The sequence below is a fragment of the Monodelphis domestica genome, chromosome 1, assembly GCF_027887165.1.
Source record: "Monodelphis domestica isolate mMonDom1 chromosome 1, mMonDom1.pri, whole genome shotgun sequence".
NCBI lineage: Eukaryota > Metazoa > Chordata > Mammalia > Didelphimorphia > Didelphidae > Monodelphis > Monodelphis domestica.
In genome coordinates this window covers 491604381-491629873 of record NC_077227.1, presented here as the reverse complement: position 1 = coordinate 491629873, position 25493 = coordinate 491604381, and the positions used below count along the sequence as shown (strand labels likewise).

Genomic DNA, 25493 nt, shown 5'->3' with positions numbered 1-25493 from the left:
TTCATTTGTAATTCTATCTTTAGTACCTAGCAAAAGGAATTATTTGATTTAAAAAAATTGTTGGATGAACTGAACTGGATGAAATCCAAACCTGCTGAACCCTCTGAAAGATTAGGAATTTGTTATTCATTGCACAATGTGTAAAAGCATTCCTTGAGAAATAGAACTAGATTATACCTATTATATCTACATAGTCATTTGATGGATTTAAGTTTAAGCACTTAGTAAAGCTATAAATGTCCACATTCTGGACATTTGTTTACAAGAGGTAGATGTAGCAAGGAAAAAAAACCTAGAGATTTTCCTATGACATGTGAATAAGGTGAGTATACTCCAACCCAACAATCCCACTGCTGTTCATATACTTCAAGGAAGTCAAAGATAGTTTTAAACTATCAATGGCTAAGACTTTGGGGACATCTTACATACTAAAATGTCCGAGGCCAAGTTTTTTTTTTTTTAAACCCTTACCTTCCGTCAATACTGGGTATTGGCTCCAAGGCAGAAGAGTGGTAAGGGCTAGGCAATGGGGGTCAAGTGACTTGCCCAGGGTCACACAGCTGGGAAGTGTCTGAGGTCAGATTTGAACCTAGGACCTCCCGTCTCTAGGCCTGGCTCTTACTACACTGAGCTACCCAGCTGCCCCCTCCAAGTTTTTTTATAGAAGCAAAAAACCTGAAAATAAGTGACCATTAACGAGCCAGAAAAGGAAAACAAAAACAAAAAAGCAACCTTTATTAGATGAATGTGGCATTATTGTGTAGCAAAGTGCAAAGGAGAAATTAACATAAACCTGATATTTTTGCAATGCAAAGCAGTATAAGAAGAACCATGAGTAACTGTATACAAGACCATAATGGCTAAAATGAAATCGAACTCTCCAGTAATGGAAAAAATAAAACAATTTTGTTCCTGAAGAAATGAGAATTAACCATTTAAGTCCTCATGGCCTAAAAGTGTGTAGAGCTAGGGCACTAAGAGAGCAAAGCACTGCATAGGTTTCCTGACAAGATTAGTGTATTGGATGTTTTAAAATGGGGGTGGGGGGTGTTTGTTTGGTCATAGGGTTCAATCTTGAGGGCTAAAACTTTTCGTTGTTTTTTAATGAAATGGTGTGGTCTGGATTGGGAACTTCCTAGTTGGAACGGAATTCCAGGATCCATAGACGTGTAAAATGCAACTATTTATTTGAAGGTTTAACTTGGCAAGGAAACCGATTTGAAAGATTATTTTTAGTATATAGGGGAAATGCCCGCTTCTTCTCTACTAATAAATTAGAAACCCACCCACACCCCTTCCTTGGGGGAGGGGGAGAGATGTGTTGGAGCATGCGCGCGAGGAAGCCTTGGCGAGGGAACAGAGGCAGCTGAGGCGTCAGTGCCACGGTTCACTAGAGTGCTCTAATCCCAAGAATCCTGGTAGCCATTAATACCGAAACCCTCGAGTTCTGACCAAGTAAGGCTGCTCGCGGGCCAGGGTTTATTTAAAAAGGACTAGGGCTCAGAAAAGAAAAAAGGACGGAAGCCTGCTGGTGACATTTCTTGCGCTCCTTCCATGATAGAACCCACCCCACTTTGCCTCGAAGCTTTAGTGAGTGGTTGTTTCCAACAGGGGGCGTGTGTCTCGCCACAAACTAGGAAGCAGTGCGCAGGCGCAGGAGTAAGCTCTTGCGCACACAGGAGTGGATTGTTTTGGCCTGTCGTCTACTTTCCCCTATTAGATTAGTTAGCGTCGGAGCCCTGGTGGCCTTTGCATGTTGTTCTCTCGGGGTGGTGTCGCCGCAGTCATGGACGAAGATTATTTCGGGAGCGCTGCCGAGTGGGGAGAAGATGCCGACGGTGCCCAGGTAAGAGGGCGAGAAAACCTCTTACCATACTGATAAGCTCCTCGTAGTCACCATGTCTCCGTTCTCTGGTACCGGAAACGTGACTCCCCGGGCGTGCGAGCCCTCGAGAGCAGGTTGAGGCGCCGGGTTGGGACCCAGAAACCCCAAAGCGGTCCCGGGGTTACGATGCCGGGTAGCGAAACTAATAAGTTTTTGTGTAGGCCCCAATTTATTTGTGCCGCAGTGTGTTTATATGCACACACGACCATGCCACCCTCTTATCTACCAGCACCTTGTTTAACCACACTTCTGCTGTCTTCTAATTATTAACTCGCTTATTTTAAAAAATCTTCATTGTCTTCCTATTGGATTCACCTACCAGCTCTCTCCAGGGATTAAAATCCTTTGCCTGACTATCAAAACTTTCCAAAATCTGGCTAGGCCCTCCCACCTTTCCAGGCTTTTCTTTCTCCCCAATATGCAGTTTTCTCCCAGTCAGATAACTAAACTTCTCTCTCCTCCAGCACATTTCCTTGCATTTTTCTGCCTCTTTGCTGATGATATTTCATGGGCTTAGAATGTTTTCACTTTGGTGGAATTGCTGACCATCCTTTAAAGCCAAAGCCCAAACCAAATACCATGAATTCTTCCTTCATTCCTAGTAGTAGCCTTTTTCTCCTTTTCATCATATAGCACTTTACCTCTGTGGTGCACTTAGGAGGCACTGAACTTGATGGTTCAGTGGATGGAGCACGGGATCTAGAGTTAGGAAGACCCCCCCCCAAGTTCACATTTGGCCTTGAGACACATAACTAGCTGTGTGACCCCAGACAAGTTGCTAAGTTGCTTTATTTCTGTTTGCCTTAACTGGAGAAGGAAAGAGCAAATCAGGCCAACATACTTAACAAGAAAACCCCCATGGATAGTATGGTCCATAGGATCACAGTCAGATATGACTAAAGGATTAATCATTTATCTCCCTACCAAATTATAAGCCCCATGAGGACAGGAATTATCTCTTCGAAAACCTTTTTTAACTTCCTCAATGCTCTACATAGTAGATGCTTAATAAATATTTTAGTTCAATTCAACAAACATTTAATAAACACCTTTATTGCCAAGCACAGTGCTAGACTCTAGAATACAAAATGTAAAGATGAAACTGCCCTTGTTGAATTTGTTAAAATATCTCTTCCAGTTAAGATAAGTCTCCTTCCTAGTCTATCCTTCACATTACTTGCAAGTGAAAAGACTGGAGTAAAGACATTTTCTGGTTTGGTTTTATATTTAAGGAAAAAAATAGTTGTAGTATTTGATTTGAAAACATCAGAGGTAATTGGGGAAATTGGGTGAGTGATGAGCAGTGTGTTGTTCAGATGTAATAGTCTAGTCTTTTTTTGATTTTTTTTAAACCTATATCTTCCATTTTAGAATCAGTACTGATTGGTTCCGAGGCAGAAGAGTGGTAAGGGAAGTCACTTGGAGTTACAGAGCTAGGAAGTGTCTGAGGCCAGATTTAAACCCAGGACCACTTAACTCCACTGAGGCTCCTAGCTGTACCCCCTTTCTTTAATTTATTCATTCAGTAAAACATGATTAAACCTTGGACTGATTCCTAATTAGCACCCCCAGTGGTATCCATCTTTCACTAAAGTTATATAAAGTTAAAGTTATATATTATATACTCTAATTCCTCTTTCTGGTACAATTCTTGAAGACTGTGCTTGGAAAGTATAAACCCTGGCTAGGCCTAGCATGATGATCAAGTGATGGACAACTTATAAATTTGGAGAGATTCTTTACCAGAAGGTTAGCCATCCAGTGATGAATTTCTTGACTACAGCAACACCCAAAGACTTAGAGAAGTTGCTAAGGAGGTAGTACTTAGACTGATAAAAATCACAGATCTTTCATATAGGAAGTATGGTAGGAAATTGTTAGTAAACCCAGACCTTTGGCAGTAAATCCTTTTTTCACAGCACCCAGGTAAACCTAAACATGTTCTTTACAGTGGTGTTAGTGTGCAACTCTTCCATGTCCTGAGAATGTTTCTTTAAAAAAAAAAGAAAAGAAAAGAAATTACTTCCCAGAGAAGATTTTAGAAAGGAAATTAATCACTTAGTTATACTGACTGGTAATTAAAACTTATATTTGAGTAACTCTAAATGTTCTTTTCTAAATTACTTCTCACTCTAGATTGCTTGAAACATTGATTCTTCTTTCTTTATTCAGAATGCACATTCTAACTCCTCATGGCCTACCCAATGCACTTCAGTGATCTTCTAGCATCTTTTCTTTAAAATAGCAGTTCTCAAAATTTTTGGTCTTGGCCCACTTTACTGTGTGTTTGTGTGTGTGAAATTGAGGAACCCCAAACAGCTTTTGCTTATATGGGTTATATTTCTCTCATTTGCTGTTCTTGAAATTAAAACTTCTTAGTTTTATTATGAAACTAGTTTTGACGTCATGAGCCCCCTGAAAGGACCTTGGAGATCTCCAGGGAGTCCCAGGACTATGCTTTCAGAACCACTTCTCTAAAACATACTTTTCCTCCTAAGTTCCCAGGTGCTGTTAATGGCACAGCTATGCTCCCATAACTGTTACTGCTAAGTGCTACAGATTCTCCCTCTAAAATATTGTTCACATTTGTTTCCTCCTTCCTATTCCTACTACCCACCACTCTTAATTCAAGACTTTTATCATCTCTGATGTAAGCTGTTATTATAGCCTCCTAAATGGTTTTCAACCATTTTTTTCTCTATTATAGTTTATCCTTCACATCACCTTCCAGAACAATTTTCCTAATGCACAGGTCTGATTATACCACTCCTGCACACAGAAATCCTCAATGACTACAATTGTCATTAGTCTGAGACTCAGTGACCTTTATAGTCTGCTTTTGATATTACTTTTCTACCTTATTTCAATGTTTCCCTTCATGCACAATATTCCAGCAAAAAAAGTAGATTCTAGCAAAATGACCAGCCTTATCTGCACAGCTTTTCTTTGCATGTGTTGTACCTTATGGATAGATAGAAGTATAGCATTTTAGAGTCAGAAGGAACATCATTACAACTCAGGCTAGAGGGGGGATGTTGCTAAATACCAGAGAGTAGCATCCCACCTTTGTTTGAAGACCTTGGGGGACCCCACTGTTTGTCAAAGCAATTTAATACTTGTGTTACCTTACATGAAACCTGAATTTGCTTCTTTGCAGCTTCACCTCCTGCTTCCAGTTCTGCCTTCTTAGGCAAACAGAACAAGTCTAATCCCTCCTCTGCAAAGAATATATAAAAGACTACTGTTGTGTAGTCTTCCTCCCACCCTGAACAGTTTTTTTTAAACCCTCATAACAAACATTCATAATTCAGCAAAACAGATTCCCAAATTGGCCATATTCAAAAATGGATGTTTCATTCTTTAAGTATATCACTTCTCTAGAAGAAGGTGAGTGACATGTTTCTTCTTCAGTTCTTGAGTTTATCATTGCATCAATCAGGCGCAGAGCTAAAGTTTTTCAGAGTTCATTTTCTTTATAGTATTGTCATTGTATGAATTGTTAGTTCTGCTTCATTCTGCATCTGTTCCTAGAGATATTCCCAGGGTTGTCCATTTTATCATTTCTCAAGACACAGTAATATTCCAGTATAATCATGAATCATAATTTGTTTAGCTATTCCCAAACAGCTGCCCCCTCCCCTTACTCTCCAGTTGATGAATAAGGCTGCTAAAAATTCTTTTGGTCCTTTTCCTCATTTTTAAGCTCTGGAGCTATAGGCATAGTAGTGAGTGGGTATAGCTATATCAAAGAGTATTGAATAGGTTAGTGACTTCTTAGTAATGGTTCCAGATTTCCTTCCATAGTAGCTAAATCGTTTCACAGCTTCACCAACAATGGATTAGATATAGAGCATTTGTTAATTGCTTGTACTTAAGACCTTCTTTCAGTGTTTTATTTCATTCTTCTAGCATTTATTAATGCAAAACTGTTTACAGATACAGAGAGAAAGAGGATGTCCCAACCCTCTCATGAAAGGCACTCCTTTGGGGAAGGCAAGATGGTATACCATGAGAATTTTTTATTCAGTAACTATAGCATTGTAAAGAAACACAACTTGGACTTAACTTTCATCAGTGCATTGCCCACATCAGAGGGGCTGCAGAGAGCCATGCATGCTTTTCACCTCTTGACAGAAAGATATTAGTATCAAGGCACAGAATGAGGTACCTTTTGCTTGGCTATACTTGTTTGTTCAGTTTGGGGAAACATGCATGGATGAGAATGGTATAAGAAAGAAAAGGACATTGATAAAATATTTTTTATTGCACAGAATAAAACAAATGGGAGTTCAGAAGGAAACAGCCAAGGAAAGCAGCTTTGGAACTGATATGCCAAATTTGTTATATAATTTTTTTAAGCTGTACCTAATGGGAATTCATTGTTTATATGCAATCCTCTTTCTGTTCAAAATGTGAAAATACTTATTGCTATTTATCAACTTCAGAATAATAAAAACATTTTTTTGAATTACATTTCTTATTTAAAGCCCCACTTCTCAGAACTTGTTCAGTCAGGTGCATAACTTTTATAGCACTAAGGTACAAATATAAAATGATATAATAAAATTTGCAAACATGAACAGAGACATGAGCAAACATATTTGTAGGGAGTAAAAAAGGATCTGATAGAGATTGGAAATCAAATGGTGCATGATTATTACCATGGCAAAATGCTATAGGAATGTTAGTAGAGAGATTGACCTTGGCACGCAGAACTGCCATCTCTTTATCAGGTACTAGAATAAAGGAGTAAAGGTTGAGGAATATTAAGGGATTTTGACATATAGAAGAGGAAGTTCAAGGTAAATGAGCTCTGGTCTCTCAATAAAGTACCAAGCAAGAGATAGTTTGCATGAAGTTTTAGGAGAAAAAATGTTTGACAAATCAACTGTGAAGAAAGATTCAGTCAGGAAGTGTAAATGGGTTACTTTGTTACACTAAGAGCCCAGTTTTTGTTTAGATAACAAATATGGTCAACGCAGCACAGTTATCTGACTTTCTTCAACGCTATTTAGCAACAGGTAAAATCAGAGAAAGTGCAATGTGAGGGATAATCCAGCAATGCTCAAGGGGACATGAAGCTAAGATTTGGGTTTAGAGGTCACATTAAAGAACAAAATCAGTGTTAAAGGAGTGAGGCTCAGAGAGAGTTGAAACAAATAAGAGATTTTAATCAAAAGAATTTGAGAATTCTTGGTTACAGAAATGGAATAGTTATGGATAATAGTTTGACCATCCCTATTTGTGGCTACAGGGAAGAGAATGTATGTTAGAGAGTTTGTAGGAGGTTTGCAAGAGTGTTTGAGAGGAAATATCAGCTTATATATTGAAGCCCCCCAAGCATAAGGGCAGATATCTTGATGTAAAGTAAAACCATCCCTGAAATCCTGGAGTGAGGAGAGGTGTTCCTTGATCCTTTTACTCCTTTCTATCCTTTTTATTCTACCTACTGAAATACTTTTCCTTCAAGGTTCAATTCACATGCCACATTATTCGTGACTTCCACTTAGTCTTCTATTCCTACCCCCAAGTGATTCCTTTCTTCTTAAATTCCTCTGCCCTAACCCCCACGTCTATGAAATTAATCATTTTCAACCTTAAAAGTTATTGCTCATTTCTCTATGTCTTAATTGCTCAGTAGATTATAAACTCCTGGAGAACTGGGATTATTTATTGAATTTGTATTTTCAGTGTCTCAAACAGTACCTTGTATGTATTGGATGCTTAGTAAATATTTATTGAATAATTTAATTATTCAGCCCCTCTTATTTTAAGGTTCACCCTTAAAACCACCCTTGAATATTACATTTCTTATTAAAGTCATACTTCTCAGAACTTTTTCAGTCAGGAACATAATTTTTATAGCATTATGGTAACTATAAAATGGCATATAAGATTTGCAAACATGAACAGTTTGTCACTCTCTCTTAACTAAATTAAATTGTAAGCCTCTGGAGAACATATCCTTTCATAACAAGCATAATACCCAGCACTGTTCTAGATGCATTTTAGGTAATCGATGAAGAATTTTTGGTTGATTACCTTTTAAAGTTTCTTTTCACTTTCTAAGTCATATATTCCTCTTCAATTGGAAAGAGCTAGATGACAAGTCTGACCTCATAAGTGTTTTTGATAGTAGAAAAAGAGATATTTATGGAATAAGAAGTTTTAATGCTGTGACTGGATTTAATAATAGCAGGATGATGATTATGGAGAAGGAGAAGATGATGCAGAAGTCCAACAAGAATGTTTGCACAAATTTTCCACCCGGGATTATATAATGGAGCCTTCCATATTCAACACACTCAAAAGGTAAAAGGAAAAGATTCTGATTTGTATTTGTACGCAGAAGGGATAACTTAAAATGCAATCATTTAGAGTCATGGGCTCATAGGATTTAGAGCTAAAAGGGAACTTCAAAGGTTGCCTGTTCCTACCCTCTCATCTCTCACATAGGTGTGGACCAGAGAAGCGAAAGTTGTTGTTCAGGGTCATTAAGATAGCAAACCAGCTGCCTTACTGCAGCTGCTTTCTAAACTGCTAGATTTTCTGTATTACCTATAGTATAATTGATCCTTTTTCAACCCTTCCAGGTATTTTCAGGCAGGAGGCTCTCCAGAGAATGTAATCCAACTCTTATCAGAGAACTATACTGCTGTGGCCCAGACTGTAAACCTTTTGGCTGAGTGGCTCATTCAGACAGGTATTTAGGGGTTTGGAAAGAGTAGATCTAAATTGACTAGGCTCATTTGTTGGTTTATCTTTAAGAAACAGAATTGTGGTTTGATACATTGCTGATAATTACTGAAGGAAATAAACTTTAAACTTTGGGGGTTTTGAGGCTTTTGCAAATAACTGAAGTTTTTATATCTCTGCTCGATGCTTATCATTAATATAATAACTAAGGTTTCCTGACTAATAAATCAGAATTTTACCATATAGTAGAATTACATTGGCTAGTTAGAACATATTTTTAAAAAATAAAGAGCAGTTAAGACATGAAATAATGAAAGCATTGTATTAAAGCCAGTCTCAAAACCTTTGTACTACACAGGATATGATATCCCCTAGACCTATAGTGGATTTATAATCAAATTATCCCTTAATCCTATAATTCCCTAATATAGCATAATGGAGGATAAAGGAGGAATGAACAGAGCCCTGGTGTGTTGTTTGGCACTTGGAATTTCTTTTCCAAGAGTTTTGCCTCAATATGCATATGATTAAATACTACCAATCAGCAGTACATTTCATCAACCATTTATTAAGTACTTTGAGCAGTAATAAGAAGAAATTTAAAATGAGAGAATTATCAGGAGATGAAGAGATTCCCAGAGGAGAAGGTGAAGAGGTTCAGAAGAACAAGTGAAGGGTTTGACCTTAAGAAGTAGAAGTATCGTGTCCTCTCAGAACAGGAGAGATGATGAAAATTTTTAAGGTAATGATTAGGGAAGAAGTGAAAGTCCAGAACAGATGACCTCTGTTTTCTCAGTAAAGTGGGAAACAAGGAAGACCTTTACAGAAGAAGGATGGGAGAATGACAGAGTAGTTTTCAGAAGGAAAAAAGAGATTTGGAATAGCTGCTGACTACTTCCTGGGCATGATTAAGGGGAGATAACATTAAATTCTACTGAACCTTTAGAGCATGGTTCTATGATCTTCAGCAGCACCTAACTAAGAACAGAGAAGGACATTGGTGGAAGTTATCTAGTGTTGGAATTTGGCATGGTATGATTGCCACCAAGTATAAAAAAAGAGGTCAAGGAATTCAGAGGGAGCCAATCAGAGGATCAAGACTGAGGCTGGAGGAAGTGAGACCAGAGCAGGAGTAATGAATCTTGAAGAGTTGATTAGGGTATAGATACTAAAGGTCATATTGAGGATGGAGAATAAATTTAGGAGATATAAGGCAAAGGTTGAATGTGATGGGATAGGAGTTTATGGTCACAGTTTTGGATCATGGAAGAAGAGTAGTTATAATCAAGGTCATCCTTGTATATGGCTAAAATAGAATGACGATATCATGAGAGTTGAAGAGATTAATGAACCAAGGTTTGAAGAGGGCATCAGTCTGATTGAAGTCCTTGAGAACGATCTGTTGGGACAGAGAGATTCTGAGTCACTTAAAGTCCCCATTGGAATACACCATCTCCTATGCCACTCTAGCACCTAGAGAATGAAGCTGAAGATAGTAGTGAAACCTCTTCTGCATCAGTCTAGAAACCATACTTGCAACTTACATAAGAATAGGGGGATCCTATGTTCTTCAAATCACTAAATATTAATAATTATACTAATATTTATATTGCTCTTTAAGGCTAACAAAGTGCTTTAAATGTTTACAGAGTGAGGTAGGTTAGTGGAAGTATTGTATTTTTTGTTTACAAATGAGGAAACAGGCTTGGAGAAGTCACGACTCATTCATAGACTCACTGTGAACTAGTGAGGCAGGACTTAAACCCAGGTATCTTGACTTCCAAGTCCAACCCTATAATCTCATCAGTTGAAATCAAACTTTTTTTATAAACTAGGTTATCATGAGGTTATTGTTTTCTGTCTAATTATTTTTAATTATTCCAGGTGTTGAGCCAGTTCAAGTTCAGGAAACTGTAGAAAATCACTTGAAAAGTCTATTGATCAAACACTTTGACCCCCGAAAAGCAGATTCTATCTTTACTGAAGAAGGAGAGGTAAGTAAGGAGGATATATGTTCACACATATAATTCCTATAACCTCCTCTTTAAAATTTGTTATATTCTGATCCTTTTGAGTTAAATTTTATTCAGTGTGGTGTCATGAAAAAGGCAAGAAACTAGGTTCTAGGCCCAGCTTTGTCCTTAAATATTAGTCTCAGAGGCCTTAGTTTTCTCACTATAAAATGAGGGATTTATATTAGACCTTAGAAGAAACCTTAGATATCTTCCATAATTCAATATGTGATGTATGTCCTTATTTTCCTTTTTTTTTTTGTGGGGGGAGGCAGACACCGGCATGGCTTGAACAAATGATTGCACATACTACTTGGAGGGATTTGTTTTACAAATTAGCCGAAGCACATCCAGACTGTCTTATGCTTAATTTTACAGTTAAGGTAAGTTGAGGGGGTTTATTAATAGGTGGGTAAGGAGCAGGGAGAATAAGCATTTTATATAGTACCTATGCTGTACCAGGCCCTATGTTGCATGTGTTTTGCAAATATTTTCTCATTTGATCCTCACAACAATACTTTGAGATAGGTAGTGTTATTATCCTCATTTTACAATGGATGAAACTGAAGCAAACACAGGTTAAGTGACTTGCCCAGGGTGAACAGGCAATAAGTGTCTGACATCAGATTTGAACTTGGGTCTTCCTAACTCCAGGCTTATTACTTTATCCACTGCTCTACCAGATTCCTCTAGTGTTCTAAGGAGCATTGGAGTAAAAAGATGAGATCATGTTAATATTTTTCCTATTCCAAAAGTGTTTTTGTGTTGTCCAGGAAATGTTTATACTTGATTTTCACTTTTTCTTTTCTTTTCTTTTCTTTTCTTTTTTTTTCCAAAATGTGCTACTAAACTCTAGGGTGGAAGGGATGAAGATGATTATTCAGAGGGAGGAGTTGCGGGGAGTTAATCCATATCAATCATGTTTTCAGCAATATACATATTTCCCTCTATAAAAATGTAGATAATACCACTTGCCCTGCCAACTCTAGGGTTGCTATAATTATAAAATGAGAAAAGTGAAAGAACTTGGAAATTTGTAAAATGTAATATGCATTTTGTTAAGGATGTATTTTTTTAACCATTTAACACATTAGGAATTGAATCATATTGGCTCTAAAATTCTGTTAGTCTCTTAAGTTGTAGCAATTTTTATATTGTTTCATTGAACTATTTCATTTTTCTTGTGTTTCTGTCCTGCAGAGGGTTGGCTGAGCTCCTTGAGGGCAGCAAGTGTCAGGCTTTTTTACATCCCCATTAGTTGTTTTTTTTTTTTTTAAACCCTTACCTTCCATCTTGGAGTATACAGTGTATTGGCTCCAAGGCAGAAGAGTGGTCTCTAAGCAATGGGGGTCAAGTGACTTGCCCAGGGTCACACAGCTGGGAAGTGTCTGAGGCCAGATTTGAACCTAGGACCTCCTGTCTCTAGGCCTGACTCTCATTCCACTGAGCTCCCCAGCTGTCCCCCATCCCCTTTAGTTTTATGATTAGGTACTCAGGTACTGTTTACTTAATGACTTGGAATTTGGGGAGCAAAAGTATCCTTAGAGGTTTTCTAGTCAGAGTAGAACATTTTATAGATGAAGCTGAGCTCTAGAGTGATAGTCTCACTTTACAGGAGCCATAGTGATAAGAACTAGGATTAAAATCCAGCTTTTCTTCCTGGTGTGCTTTTTCTATTGCCTGCATTTCCCAAGAGCAGATTTTCTATGAAATGACTGAGATGTGTTGAATTTTGACCATAATTTATTTTTGTATTATAGCTTATTTCTGATGCAGGATATCAAGGAGAGATAACCAGCGTATCCACTGCTTGCCAGCAATTAGAAGTCTTTTCTCGAGTGCTCCGTACTTCTCTGGCTACAATTTTAGATGGAGGAGAAGAAAACCTTGAAAAAAATCTCCCTGAGTTTGCTGTAAGTTCTGGCTCAAGGAGTAGAGAAGAGCTGAAATGTTATGACCCATGTCTTTTAATATCAAAGTTAGGCATAGATACCCCACTTATCATCATTATCACACTTCGATTTTTTTCTCTCACCTTTTTTTGAGGTATGTTGAAAAAAAATTTTATTTTATTGTGAACATTTCTACATACAGAGAACAAAAAAAAGTAAAAAAATTATATGAACTCTTGAATATTAGGCTTATATATAAATACTAAATTTAACATGATAGTACCAATATGGCCACTTCTCTATTGCCCCTTATCCTCTTAATTTTTTAAATACTTCTTTTCTTTTCTTTTTTTTTGCATCATTATCACTACCTCCCTATATCACCTGCCCACATCATCTATCTCCTCACCAGCCAAAATAACAACAAATAAGTCAAGCAAAACCATTAGTGCCCATTACACTAGGGGGTCTGTCTTTTATCTTCCTTTGTATCCCCAGTGCTTAGCACAGTACCTGGCTGGTGTTTATTATCTCATTCTGGTATGATGTTCTTACACATTTTTTTAATATTTTAATTATATTTCCCCTAGCCTTTTCTATTTTTTCTCCAACATACCAAGAATATCTATTGTCATATGTAGCATTCCATACTTGTAGATAGTCCTGTGCCTCTCTGCTACCCACATATAGGGGTATGTGTTCTTATTCATCCCTAGAGCTTAGTTTAGCTTAGCTAAACTAACATAATCACACAGCACTCAAGTTTTTTTCTATTTACATTATTCTTTGTTGTTGTTCCTTAACTCTCAGTGACACCATATGGGGTTTTCTTGACAAGTAGTTTGCCATTTCCTTCTCCAGAGGATTAAAGCAAAGAAAGGTTAAATGATTTCCCCAGAGTTACACAGTATCTGAGGCTGAATTTGAACTGAGGTCTTCCTGACTCTGGGCCCAGCATTTTATCCACTAAACTACCTCATTGCTGTTACCTGTAGTGTTGCCTCACTGCTTACTTCATTGTGCATCAGTTCATATCTTTCCTGTGTTTTTCTGAATTCTTATCACTTCTTGCAGCATAGTAATTTTCCTTCATATACCATTTACATACCAGTTTATTAACAATTTCCCAGGCAGAGGAAACATACTGTTTCTTTTCTATCACATAACATTTTGTTGTACATATGACCTTTTTTGACTTCCATTGGAATCTATAGGGCCTGGACATTTTATTTAGCTTAATTTCTCTTTGTAGCTGTTAAATCATCATTTTGAAATGAAAACTCAGTGTTTTTTCTTTTCCACTTGGAATATTTCAGAAAATGCTGTGTCATGGAGAGCATACCTATCTCTTTGCCCAGTCAATGATGTCTATATTGGCCCAAGAAGAACAAGGAGGGTCTGCTGTGCGTAGAATAGCTCAAGAAGTTCAACGATTTGCTCATGAGAAGTAAGAAATCCTGTCCTGTCATATCAGTAATGTCAGTAAAATGTTCCCCTATACAATGTTTTCATGATTTTGAGCCAGCAAACCAAATCTTTTATTCCTATTATATAAATTCCCTAAGTTTGCTTAGAGTTCTTCTAGAACTCTATATTTGCTATAGAGTTGGAGAGTTCCAGTCTAATAATAATAGATTTAATATTTAATATTAAAACATTATGATTATAATTATAATATCAAAATAATAAATGTAATATTCTAATAATAAACTCTAATAATTAGAACCCATGATGGTTGCTGTGTGGAGTTAGGTGCAAGATAACACTGTGAAAAGTAGGAACAGATAGATTTGGTCATGGATTTGATATGTGGGTTGAGAGTGAATGAGCAGTTAGGATCTAGAAGCCTGGTGGAAACGTGCCTTCAGTAGAAATAGGGAAGTTTGGAGGAGGGTATAAGGATAAGTGATATGGGATAGAGAAAAATGCAGATTGACACTTATCCTTACAAGTGGAAGGGTTGGAAAGAAAGATGAATCATTGGAACACATGAATTTAAAATTTTGGTCATCTTCATAAAGATAATAAGCTCATAGGCTCCCAGATATGGATGCTTAATCAGCAAAGGAAGTGGTAGGAAACTAGGTGAGAGTATTATCATGAACACTAAGAGAAGAGACTCTTGAATGGGAATGTGGACTGTTGTAGTAAGGTCAGGATCAAGGTAAGGCCTGAGGGAAAAACCATCAGATTCAATAGCTTTGGAGAGAGCACTTTCAGTTGAATTTGGAAGCCACATTAAAAAGGGCTAGTAAGAGGAAGTGAAAAAAATTGCTGACTTTTTCTAGGAAATTGGATTAGAAAGGACAAAAAGATATAGGATGATAACTTGAAGGAAAGGAGTTTAATGGAATTTTTTAAGGTCATAGGAAAAGAACTGGGCTGGGGGTGGGGCAAAAATGAATGTCAACAAGGAGGAAGAGCAAGCTCATGACAAATGGCCCCAATTTTCTCCTTAAAATGGTGCTTATCTGAAACAATCTGGGAAAAAGAAAGTGCAATCAGTTGCCATGAATCTGCCCTCTATGTTCAGATATCCATAGCAAGCAAGCTCTTACATCAGGATATACAAACATTAACACTGGATTTGAAGGACTTTCTTTCTTTTTCTAAATCAAGAGGCCATGATGCAAGTCAGATCACGCTTGCATTAGGTACAGCGGCTTCATACCCCAGGGCTTGTCAGGCTCTTGGTGCCATGTTATCAAAAGGAGCTCTGAATCCAGCTGACATTACAGTCCTGTTTAAGATGTTTACAAGCATGGACCCACCTCCTGTTGAATTGGTACGTTTCTCTTCCATTTTTGCATTATGAAGAATAACTTTCCTCAGTTGCTCATATTTCCTTTATTACTTTAGCTTTACTCATTTAGTGAAGATAAATGTTATTTTGTTATCACTATCAAACCTAGGAGCAAACAGTCTTAGATATTAAGGCATTGTTTTATATGTTTGCTTTTTTAGATACGGGTTCCAGCTTTCTTGGATCTATTTATGCAGTCACTCTTTAAACCTGGGGCCAAGATCAATCAGGACCATAAACACAAGTTCATCCACATATTGGCCTATGCAGCTAGCGTGGTGGAGACCTGGAAAAAGGTAACCTTGGGAGACTGTCACACAATTGTTTGAGCCTTTTTGTTAGTGCTCATTATAATTCTTTGAGTGCTGGGCCAGATGTCAAGAGGACCCTGGATTTCAGTCAAGCCTCAGATACTTATTAGCTATGAATAAGCTACTTATTAGCTTATTGCCATTTCCTTCTTTAGCTTCTTGCTAAAGAAGGAAATGGCAAACCACTCCATTATCTTTGCCAAGACAACCCCAAATAGGATCACAAAGAATCAGGCATGACTAAACAAAATCCTTTTAAAAACTGTTTCTTGATTTAGTTCTTTTGATTTTAGTTCTTCCTCCCACTTGACACACTCTTCCCCCATTTTTGGAATGCTTTTGTCTCCTTTTTCTCTTGACTTCCTTCAAGCCTCAGCTTAAAAGTCTTCCTCCTGTCCCACATGGCCTTCCAAGATTAAAATGTGAGCTTCTCAAGGGACATATATTTGTTATCTTGGCATTTAATAAATGATTGTTGAACTTAGTTTAATTTATTTCAGAAAACTGTTACATCACATTCACAAATTTCTATTTCATTCAGCTTCTTTTCATTTTCAGAACAAGAGAGTGAGCATCAATAAAGATGAATTGAAGTCAACTTCTAAAGCTATTGAAACTGTTCACAATTTATGTTGTAATGAGAACAAAGGTGCCTCTGAATTAGTGGCCGAGTTGAGTACACTTTATCAGTGCATCAGGTAAGCAAAATATTCTTTTATTTAAAAAGCTAGAAAATGACAAAATCTTCAAGTCAATTTTACTTCTTCACATATAGAATAACTGAACAAGTTCACAATAAGGCCATTTGTCCCCACCTAAGTTGACTACATTATTATTTCCACTTTCAAAAATCAATCATCTTAAAGTTACATCATTTCATATTGCCATCTTATTGTCCTAAGTAAAACTCACCTTAGTCTTAGGAATTTGGCTGAGGGTTTGAAGATGCTTTCTTTATTTTCTAGGTTTCCAGTGGTAGCAATGGGTGTACTAAAGTGGGTGGATTGGACAGTGTCAGAACCACGCTATTTTCAGCTCCAGACTGATCATACACCAGTACATTTGGCCTTACTAGATGAGGTGAGGATTACATCATGCAGCCACATGTGTATTTGTCTTTATATATCTAGTATTTATATTATCTAGTAGTGTTACAACTGTCCTCAGTGTGAAGAAATTCAACAGGTGTTTTGTCTGAGTGTTACTGGGACATAAACAAGTATTCTTAGTCTAATTCAACATATATTAACAGCAAATATTTTGAAATAAGCACAATTGTGAAATGAGTTCTTTTGGCCATAGATTAGCACCTGCCACCAGCTCCTCCATCCCCAAGTCCTGCAATTGTTGGTTAAATTATTTGAGACAGAGCACTCCCAGCTGGATGTAATGGAACAGGTATGGGGCCTTTCAAAAAATGAAAAAGCCTAGCTAGGAATTATGAATAAAATACTGTCTTTAACATGCACCTTTTGCCTTGCCCCCCAGCTTGAACTGAAGAAAACCCTGCTGGACAGAATGGTTCATCTGCTGAGTCGAGGTTATGTATTGCCCGTTGTCAGTTACATCCGAAAGTGTTTGGAGAAGTTGGACACTGACATCTCCCTCATTCGCTATTTTGTTACTGAGGTCAGAAATGCTCCCTTGTGGTAACACTGACACTAACGAAGCTGAATGTGTCCTTCTGGAATTCATCTTCAAAGAAGAGACTAGATGCGATGGGGAAGAGTTGGAACAATGCTCAGGCTTCTCTCTCTTTACAGGTCTTGGATGTGATTGCTCCTCCCTACACTTCTGACTTTGTGCAGCTCTTTCTTCCTATTCTAGAGAATGACAGTATTGCAGGTACTATTAAAACAGAAGGAGAACATGACCCTGTGACAGAGTTCATAGGTAAGGTAATATATGACTATTCTGGTTTATGCTCTCAAAATGACTGGTCCCCTTTATAACCTTTCCTCTGTTTTCTTATTGAAGCCCACTGCAAGTCTAACTTCATTATGGTAAACTGAATCGGAGTCTGCTGCTGAATCCAAGGTTCCAACAAGACATTTCTAGGTGGAACTCAAGAAGTCGTGAGGACTGTGGCCTGAACTTCTGGTGGAAAGACTTTTTACTGACCCTATGGGTTATTTTAAATGTGTGGAATCTAGAGTTATCAAATAAAATTTGGAAGGACTTAACTTTCAGCTCAATTTCTATGTTACATGTATGAAATTATAATTGGATTTTCAAGAGTCTATCAAGTTGCATTTTACTACATGGGCATCACAGGATGCTTCACACAGCAGTAATTCTCACTCAAGATACCAGATTGACCTCTTCAGCATTAAACAGGTAATTGAGTGGAACTTTTCTAAAGTAATTTATTGTAACCAAAAACCCTCTACAGATTTGGGTAAATCATTATTCCATTGTAGATCAGTTTCTGAGTAGGAGGCAAAAAGTGATTTGTAGACATTTTCCATTTAGAAGTATATTTCACTAAATATTTAGGATGTGGTTGCTGGGTATGAGGTAAGCCGATTAGAAGCAGCTAATCTTAAAATTTAAACTATGGGATCTCCAAATGAACACGTTTCTTCAATAGCAAGATTGTAATTACTGCCCTGTCCATCTTTATATCTGCTGGTTACAATCCTCAGCCAGCCCTTTTCACCCTGTGAGAAAGGGGGGGGAAAAGGAAGTTATTCAGTCTTCCTAGCCCTTTTATGTATAAAAGCATGATGATATACCAGTCCCACTATGCTACAAATCTATTTCTTGAAGGAAGAATCACATTAAAGCTGGAAGGAGGCACAACTTCGTTGACTTGCCCATGGTCAGAATGAGTAGCACAATTAAAAATTCCATACAACCCCTCAAATATCCTAACTCCCAGCCAGCCCAGTGTTTTGGTTTGACCAGTTGCCCTTAGATGAAACCCTTCAAAGCTTGTAAATCCTATCCTAGTCACATCTCTGTCATCTCCCACACAACAGCCAGTATCCATTTTCACTCTGGAAAAGGATATGAATGTATATAACTTAGAAAGGAAGCAAATAATGACATCACAGAGCTGTAACATAATGAGGGATTGCCAGGAAGGTACAGTGGGGTCTCACCCAATGGCATACATTCCACAAGGACCCAGCATCATTTCTAGGCTAACCAATCTAGTCCATGCTAAAAGGAAGCCTGACCTATCTAAACCATTCTTTTATGATGTGGGGTTAATACTTGGCAAGGGAAATAAACTTACCCAGGGTTCACCCCATGAATTTCGGACAATCCAGTATTCTGTTCCGTTATCACTAACACCCCACCCTGCCACAGAAATGATATGGTTTATCATAGGTTGAGGATTATATTCAAAATAGATCCCTCCAGTGTAGTTATCCAAGGCTTCCGTTGCCATTATGCCACAACTAAAAAATGGGAGGAAAAACAGAATATTCTATTTAGACTAATCTTTTTTCCTTCATAGTATGAGCTAAGTTAAAATTAGAATAAACATCACATCATCTGGGTCATTTGGTTCCCATGCTACACCAGTCCCCAAAAAGAGGGAAAGGCAAACTCCTTTTTTACCTGATAGGCCCATTTGCATAGATTTCTGCCATCATTTTTTCTCTTCCAGAAAGGGTACCATAGTCTCCAACTTTCCAGAGAGTATAGTTCTTTATAGAATAGCAATTATGGAATTCATTACATGTGCCACATTCATTAAACTTGTCACATTCTGCAGGCAAAGTAAAACCGTGAGATTAGAATCATTTTTCAAAGGAGTTTTAAGTAAAGCAAAAACTTCCCACTCAACAAAAGAAACTATTATTTTGATGGGTGTATAGGTAGGGAAATAAGCTAGTCAGAACAATTTTTTTTTCCTGGGGTCACTAGGGGCAATGCTCATTAAAATCTTAAAAATACATAGGCATTTTTCTTGTCCCTAGCCATCAATGAAGAGTAGTTGCCTGCAATATTGATCCCCAAGTCCTCTTGGACCCTGTCAAATAGTGTAAGAAAAAGGAGGAGGCAAAATGAGATCATCAGGATAGGAAATGAGGGGCACTTTTGAACGGAAATGCTGCCTCATGTTTAGTAAAGTTAGAATGCCAATAACAATTCACTTTATCTTCTAGGCAGCCTACTGAGGCTAATTTTACATTTGTAAAGACTTTCAAAGCCGATTGCCTACCCTGGTCTTTGGCCTGGTAGTTGTTGCAGGTCTCATCGGGAATGCCATGCATGTGAGCGTATTCCCACACAGGGATATCCATGCCACCCTCACAGGACCCAGCATTGCCACAGTCAATCACGTGTTGCACAGACAGGAGCGTAGAGGGCCAGGCTCCCTTCCTCTTGATATTGATACGATCTGTAACAAAAGTTAGTATTTCAGGCCCTCGAAAGTATACCAAAAAAATGATGCAAATGAAATTGGCAGAAAGGTATGACCTCAGCTGAGGTCACTTGGATTGGCTACATTTCATGGCAACAGACCAAAAATGTTTGATCCCATGAATCCAGCTCCCTCAGGACAATTTTTCTCCACTAAAAGCTTTTTGAAAAACAGTTCCCTTGGGTTTTTTGTTTGTTTGTTGGCCAGTATGAGGAGCCTATCTTTGAATATTGCAAAGAAAGTATATCATACATTTTTTAAATTGTAAGGAAATCAGGCTGCTTCTGATGCTATTTCCAAATCACATTAAATGTTCATAATTCTCCTAGTTTTGTTTTTAACAAAATTTTTAGATCACAGTAGCTATTATGTTGCTCTTCAAAATGTTTTCCATACATTGTTTTATTTGAACCTCAACAATCCTGTGAGATGGGGTCAGGGGTATTGTGAGGTTCAAAGGAGAAAACAGAGATAAAGCACCATATAAATGCCAGTTATTGTTTATTAATAGGGATAATAATAAAACCTACTTCCACAGGGTTGTTGTGAGGAAGATCAAATGAGATAACAAATCATAAAGTGCTTAGAACAGTCCCTAGTACACAGTGCTATAAGAAGTCAAACCCTAATTTGTAGCTGATTGCCACTTTTTGATAGGTAACTACCCACACTGAAAATATACTAATTAGAGCCCCTTTAGAGCACATCCCTGGATGGGCCATTATTAATATTCCCATCTGGCAAGTATCAAAATACAGTAACCATAGCAAATACTGTTTTTTTCCCCCTGCTATTACAATGTAATAGCAATTTTCAACATACATTTTCCAAAATTACAAGATCCAAACCATCTCTCCCTCGCCTCACTCAGAGTTAGTAAGCAGTTTGATGTGGGCCATACACACAGTACCACACAAAACATACTTCCACATCTACTCGTTTTAGAGCACACTCACAAATAAAAGTGTAAATACACTGATCCACATCCATCCCATTCAAACAGTTCTTTAGTGTTTCTTTTTATGTTATTAGACGAGTTTAGTTTTTTGTACTAATGTTCAGTGATAGGTTTGAATATTTTTTCAATTGTCTTTCCCCTCAGATAGAAAAAATTAAGAGAAAAGGAAGGCTGAACTAGAAACTGGTTGTGAATATGAATTTTCACTAGAGAGAGGAATCTAGATCAGCCTGACACCTTGGGCTTATCTAAAAGGACCTCATCAGGGAGGCGATTTGTGGTCATCCTTGACTGAAATGAGGATCACAGATTCCTCACAGACATGTAAGGTAGCTGGTACTTTGTCACTTTGACCCACCTCTCCAATAAGGCAGGGACCAAGGCCTAGACATAGACCATAACACACCACCTGTGCTCAACCAATCATGAGCTCATCATTTATAGTTCGAAGGAACTTAAAGGTTATTGCTTGTCACAGAGAGCTAGTCTTTCCATTGTTAAAAAAAAGAAATGGGGCTGCTCAGTGACCCTGAAAGTGTAGCCAAAGCCTGATCATCTATGTCAACAGGAGGAGCAATTCATCGTGAAAAAAATTTGAGGATCACTTCTTTTTGTCTTCAAAATGCAAATGTCATGTTTGGCATAACAAGACCACCATTAATGGTGGAGAAAAGCTGCACCTTTCTTCACTGCAAAGAGGAAGGAGATTAAGGGCAAGAAACAAATATTGCATATACTGTCAGAAAATCTTTGATGTTGGGGGCAGCTGGGTAGCTCAGTGGATTGAGAGTCAGGCCTAGAGACGGGAGGTCCTGGGTTCAAATGTGACCTCAGACACTTCCCAGCTGTGTGACCCTGGACAAGTCACAAACCCCACCCCACCCCCAACCTCCTAGCCCGTACCTCTCTCCTGCCTTGGAACCAATACACGGTATTGATTTTAAGATGGAAGGTCAGGGTTAAAAAAAAAATGAAATGAAATGACTAGGGATAATGACTTGGATTTGTGATTTCATTGATTTTGAGAACTCCAAGATGAGAAAACTACCTTTACCAATGCAGACTAACACCTGCTCTGTAGAGCAGAGACAGTATTTGGAAGAGCCAGAATTTGAACCCTGGTCTTCCTCAATTGGAATTCAGTTTTCTCTTCATTAGACCACTTGCCTCTCTTGTCAAAGCAAAGGGCATTAATAAAAGTCTACAGGTATCTTCAAATGATTAGATCTGTTTCTAGAGCACTTGATCTGTTCCTTCACTGTTTAACTAGACACACAGGAAGGAAAAACAAGTCAGGCCCTTGTGACTTTAGTTCCCTCATGAAAACAAAACTACTTCTGCACCTGTCTTGACTTCTAGGTGGCCTTCCCCTTTCCACTGAAGAATAAGCATGAAAGCTACCATTTCATCAGAAAGAGGGGGAAAAATTGACCAATGGCCACTGTACAAAGTCCCAACTACCATAAAGCTCCCTGTTGCCCTTTTCACTCCCGTACTCAAGTGATATATACACAAAATTATGCAACCCCCAGAACTGAACTAGTCCAAATTCCCCTAGCATTGGAGGAAACCAGCAACTTATCTCTCCTTTCTATACAAAGCTGCTGAGGTTTCAAGTCCAAAGGCACCCCTTCTCCAGGCCCCAGTTCTGCACCCCTCCCCAAGTTCCCACAAATCTTAACAAAGGCCAAACTATCTCAAGACCAGAAGGAGCACAGGAGACTTTCAAGCATCAGCCGTCACCACGGGTTGTTCTGACTCAATTGGCCCCTTGGGGAATTCTGTGACTTCCCGAACCTTGGAAGCCGCTTAGAATGCTCAGTCATTCAGGGGGCATTTGGGGCTATTTTACATTGGCGGCTTTTCTCCGTCCCAGGAAAGATCTAAAATCAACTGCAAAGAAGCCCAAACTCCCCGCAACATTGCCGCCAATGGGCAAGGAGTATTTCTTCCTAATGTGGTCCAAACCCAACCGCTGCCTGGTTCTACCCTCAGACCCACCTGCCAGGGCGCTGGTGGTGCCGTGGGCCCAGCAGGAGCCGCAGTACTGGGGGATGTGCTGGTTCCGGGTGATGCTGGCATAGTTGACCCCGTTCACGTTGCGCCAGTCCCAGGCTTTGGGCAGACTAGAGCGAGCCATGTATTCATGGGGTCTGGGATAGGTCCTACAGCGGAAGGAGAGAGCAGGCGTCACCTCGGGGACACGGCCAGGCAGAGGGCGCCCCGGTGCCTTTAATGAGCACTCGTCCCTTTCTGTCCCATCCACCAACTCCCACAAGCATGCGCATGGGCACACAAACACACAAAAACCCACTAGTATTTGCACACGCATCTCTTCCCGACCCGAGACGGCACGTGCTAAGCCCCAGACTCTGCGCCCCAAGGGAAGCCCTGAGTGGGTAGGCAGGAGCTTCTTTATCTTGCTCGCCAGGGCCGGACTGCCGTCTCTACCTTAGCAGGGGTTTCTCCCCAAAACCTGCCGGGACCCCAGCTCTCGGTTAGGGAGGGTTCTGGCCCTCCCTTTGACCGTCCTAAACCCCTAGCCGCTGCGGGCTGGAGCAGGGGAAAAAGAGGGCGCTGCGGTGGGGGAGTGAGGAGCCAGGGCTCCCCTCTCTACCTGTGCTCCCGGGACTGGAACCCCTCCAGCGGCCGATAGCAGCTCTGGCCCTTCTGGTAGTAGATACCCGCGGAGCTCGGGCTCCAGCAGCCCCAGAGAACCAGGAGAAGCAGCTGCAGCTGCAGCGTCAGCAGCCCCCGAGGCGGAGCCATCTCGCGCTTCCTCCCCGCTCTTGGTCCTCTCTTTCTTGGCCTACACCTCTTCCCTCCTCCTTTCCTGGGCTCCGAGCGCCGGTATTAGGCGACGCCTGCGGGGCCTTCTTATACAAGATTCCGCTCGGACCCACCCCCTGGGCGGGCCTCCACCCCTCTTCCCCAGCCCTGGACCCGCGGACGCTAGAGAGTTCCAAGTTCTGTTCCGCCTACACTTCTGCAAAGCTGCCGACCCCTGGAACGCCGCAGCCTACCAGGTCCGGAGTCCGGAATCCTAAACGCCGCGCCAGCCAGGACAGACCCCTCAGGCGACCACTAGGATATGCCCTTCTCCTCTTGGAACTTGATCCAGATATTAACCTTGATCTTGAACTTGGATCGGAGGTAGATTTCCCCCATGGACGTCTTTTCCCAAAATCCTTTCAGTTGAAAGCAGCCCTCTAGAAGAGGAAGACGCGCTCGATTAGATAAAACTCAAGTAGAAAAGATGCTCAGATTCCCCGCCTCCCATCGCTGAGGTCCAAACCTCAAAGCTAAAAGGGGATAAACTTCACCACTTTTTGACAGTACACTGTACTAATAAATGTTTATTTATGTCTTTCCTAGCTGTGCGACCCTGGTCAAGTAACTTAACCCCCACTGCCTAGCCCTTACCACTCTTTTGCCTTGGAACCGAGACTTAGTATCGACGGTTTGGAGGTTTTTTTTATACCTATATTTCTTCTGTTTTGAGATTTTAGTCCTAGAACTAGGTTCATGTATACTTTTAGCAGATTTGATTTTCTGTCTTTGTATCCAGATTGAGTGTTAGTCTTAAAATCCTCCATTATTTATAATATCATTGGTGTGGGTGTTCCCTCCATCTGCCAACCCCACTTTAAGTTAGCAGATGGTCTTTAAGAGTTTCTGTGGCTAAAAATTCCCCGTCCTATTGTCCCTCCTTCAGCCAACTAGGAAATGAACTTCTCAGAACTGGTTTGTCACCAGACTCATACAAAGAATATATATATATATATATATACATATATATATATATATATGTGAATTATGTCCTGTTTGTCTAAATGTTTAAATTAAAAGCAATTTTTAAAAACTGAATAATATATATTTCATATGTACATAAAATATATACACACATTGATATTATATGCACACAAATGCACACATATACATATGATGTGGTTTAGAACTGTTTGTGATAGCATATGTATTTAACATGTGCATGCATGTGGATTACATGTGTGATTGCACTGCCTCTGTGTGTGACATACATATAGAGAATATTCTAAAAATCTTGGTTCGATTTTCAGCTTTCAAAGCAAATGACAATCACACACTCCTGGTTGTTTTCAGTGAACAATTCCAGAATAGTAAGCCAATTTCTTTTTTTTTTAGCCACATGGCAGGCTTTAGCCAGTTTCCCATTATTTTCCTGCTTAGGTGAACCCATGCTGTAGATGATGAAGGGACAATAAAGCAGAGGGGTTTGCTGGCTGTCCTTATCCATGGTTTGAAAAACACTAATCTAGAAGTTTCTTTTCAAGGATATTTGCTTTACAGAAAATGAAAGAAATGAAAAAGTTCATCTGATCATAAACATAGCTAGAAGCAACCTCAGAGGTCAACTACTGATGAGGAAACTGAGGTCCAGTGAGGGAAAGTCCAAAGACCTGCAAGTAAGAGGCAAAACCCAGGTTTAAGCCTATGCTCTGAAATAATGTCCTAAAGAAAAATAATTTGTCTTACATGTGAATATTTAACTGTATCATGCTGAAAAAGGAAGAAA

At 39.2% G+C, this 25493-nt stretch overlaps 2 protein-coding genes across 4 annotated transcripts; one reads left to right on the top strand and one right to left on the bottom strand.

The window, feature by feature from the left end:
* Positions 1-1306: 1306 nt before the first annotated feature.
* On the top strand, positions 1307-17782 carry NELFCD (negative elongation factor complex member C/D). 2 transcript variants are annotated; one of them, XM_001377438.4, is made up of 15 exons: positions 1307-1846; positions 8082-8197; positions 8479-8588; positions 10466-10575; positions 10869-10976; positions 12354-12506; positions 13802-13932; positions 15105-15270; positions 15450-15584; positions 16158-16297; positions 16565-16679; positions 16902-16997; positions 17088-17228; positions 17363-17492; positions 17577-17782. In XM_001377438.4, the coding sequence occupies exons 1-15, from the start codon at positions 1754-1756 to the stop codon at positions 17609-17611; spliced, it is 1779 nt and encodes a 592-aa protein (XP_001377475.2). In that variant the 5' UTR covers positions 1307-1753; the 3' UTR covers positions 17612-17782. The 2 variants fall into 2 exon arrangements, with proteins under 2 accessions (XP_001377475.2, XP_007475721.1); XM_007475659.3 differs by having other exon boundaries at positions 1339-1846; positions 17363-17782.
* CTSZ (cathepsin Z) lies at positions 5885-24306 on the bottom strand. Of its 2 annotated transcripts, none has more exons than XM_007475662.3 (6): positions 23556-24306; positions 22940-23103; positions 19777-19956; positions 19170-19320; positions 18841-19006; positions 5885-9980 (listed from the first exon to the last, which is right to left on the bottom strand). In XM_007475662.3, exons 1-6 carry the CDS (start codon positions 23705-23707, stop codon positions 9888-9890), a joined length of 906 nt encoding a protein of 301 aa, XP_007475724.1. In that variant the 5' UTR covers positions 23708-24306; the 3' UTR covers positions 5885-9887. The 2 variants fall into 2 exon arrangements, with proteins under 2 accessions (XP_007475724.1, XP_007475723.1); XM_007475661.3 differs by lacking the exon at positions 5885-9980 and adding an exon at positions 16294-18259.
* Between the last annotated feature and the right edge of the window lie 1187 nt (positions 24307-25493).

Excerpts from the sequence above, each read along its gene's own strand:
- NELFCD (XM_007475659.3), top strand. The coding sequence starts at position 1,754 with ATGTTGTTCTCTCGGGGTGGTGTCGCCGCAGTCATGGACGAAGATTAT. Across the intron at positions 15,271-15,449 it reads ACCCACCTCCTGTTGAATTG|ATACGGGTTCCAGCTTTCTT; the intron begins GTACGTTTCTCT and ends TTGCTTTTTTAG. Across the intron at positions 16,998-17,087 it reads AGCTGGATGTAATGGAACAG|CTTGAACTGAAGAAAACCCT; the intron begins GTATGGGGCCTT and ends CTTGCCCCCCAG.
- CTSZ (XM_007475661.3), bottom strand. The coding sequence starts at position 23,707 with ATGGCTCCGCCTCGGGGGCTGCTGACGCTGCAGCTGCAGCTGCTTCTC. Across the intron at positions 23,104-23,555 it reads TTCCAGTCCCGGGAGCACAG|GACCTATCCCAGACCCCATG; the intron begins GTAGAGAGGGGA and ends CTTCCGCTGTAG. Across the intron at positions 18,260-18,840 it reads ATTCATGGGGTGAACCCTGG|GGTGAAAAGGGCTGGCTGAG; the intron begins GTAAGTTTATTT and ends CCTTTCTCACAG.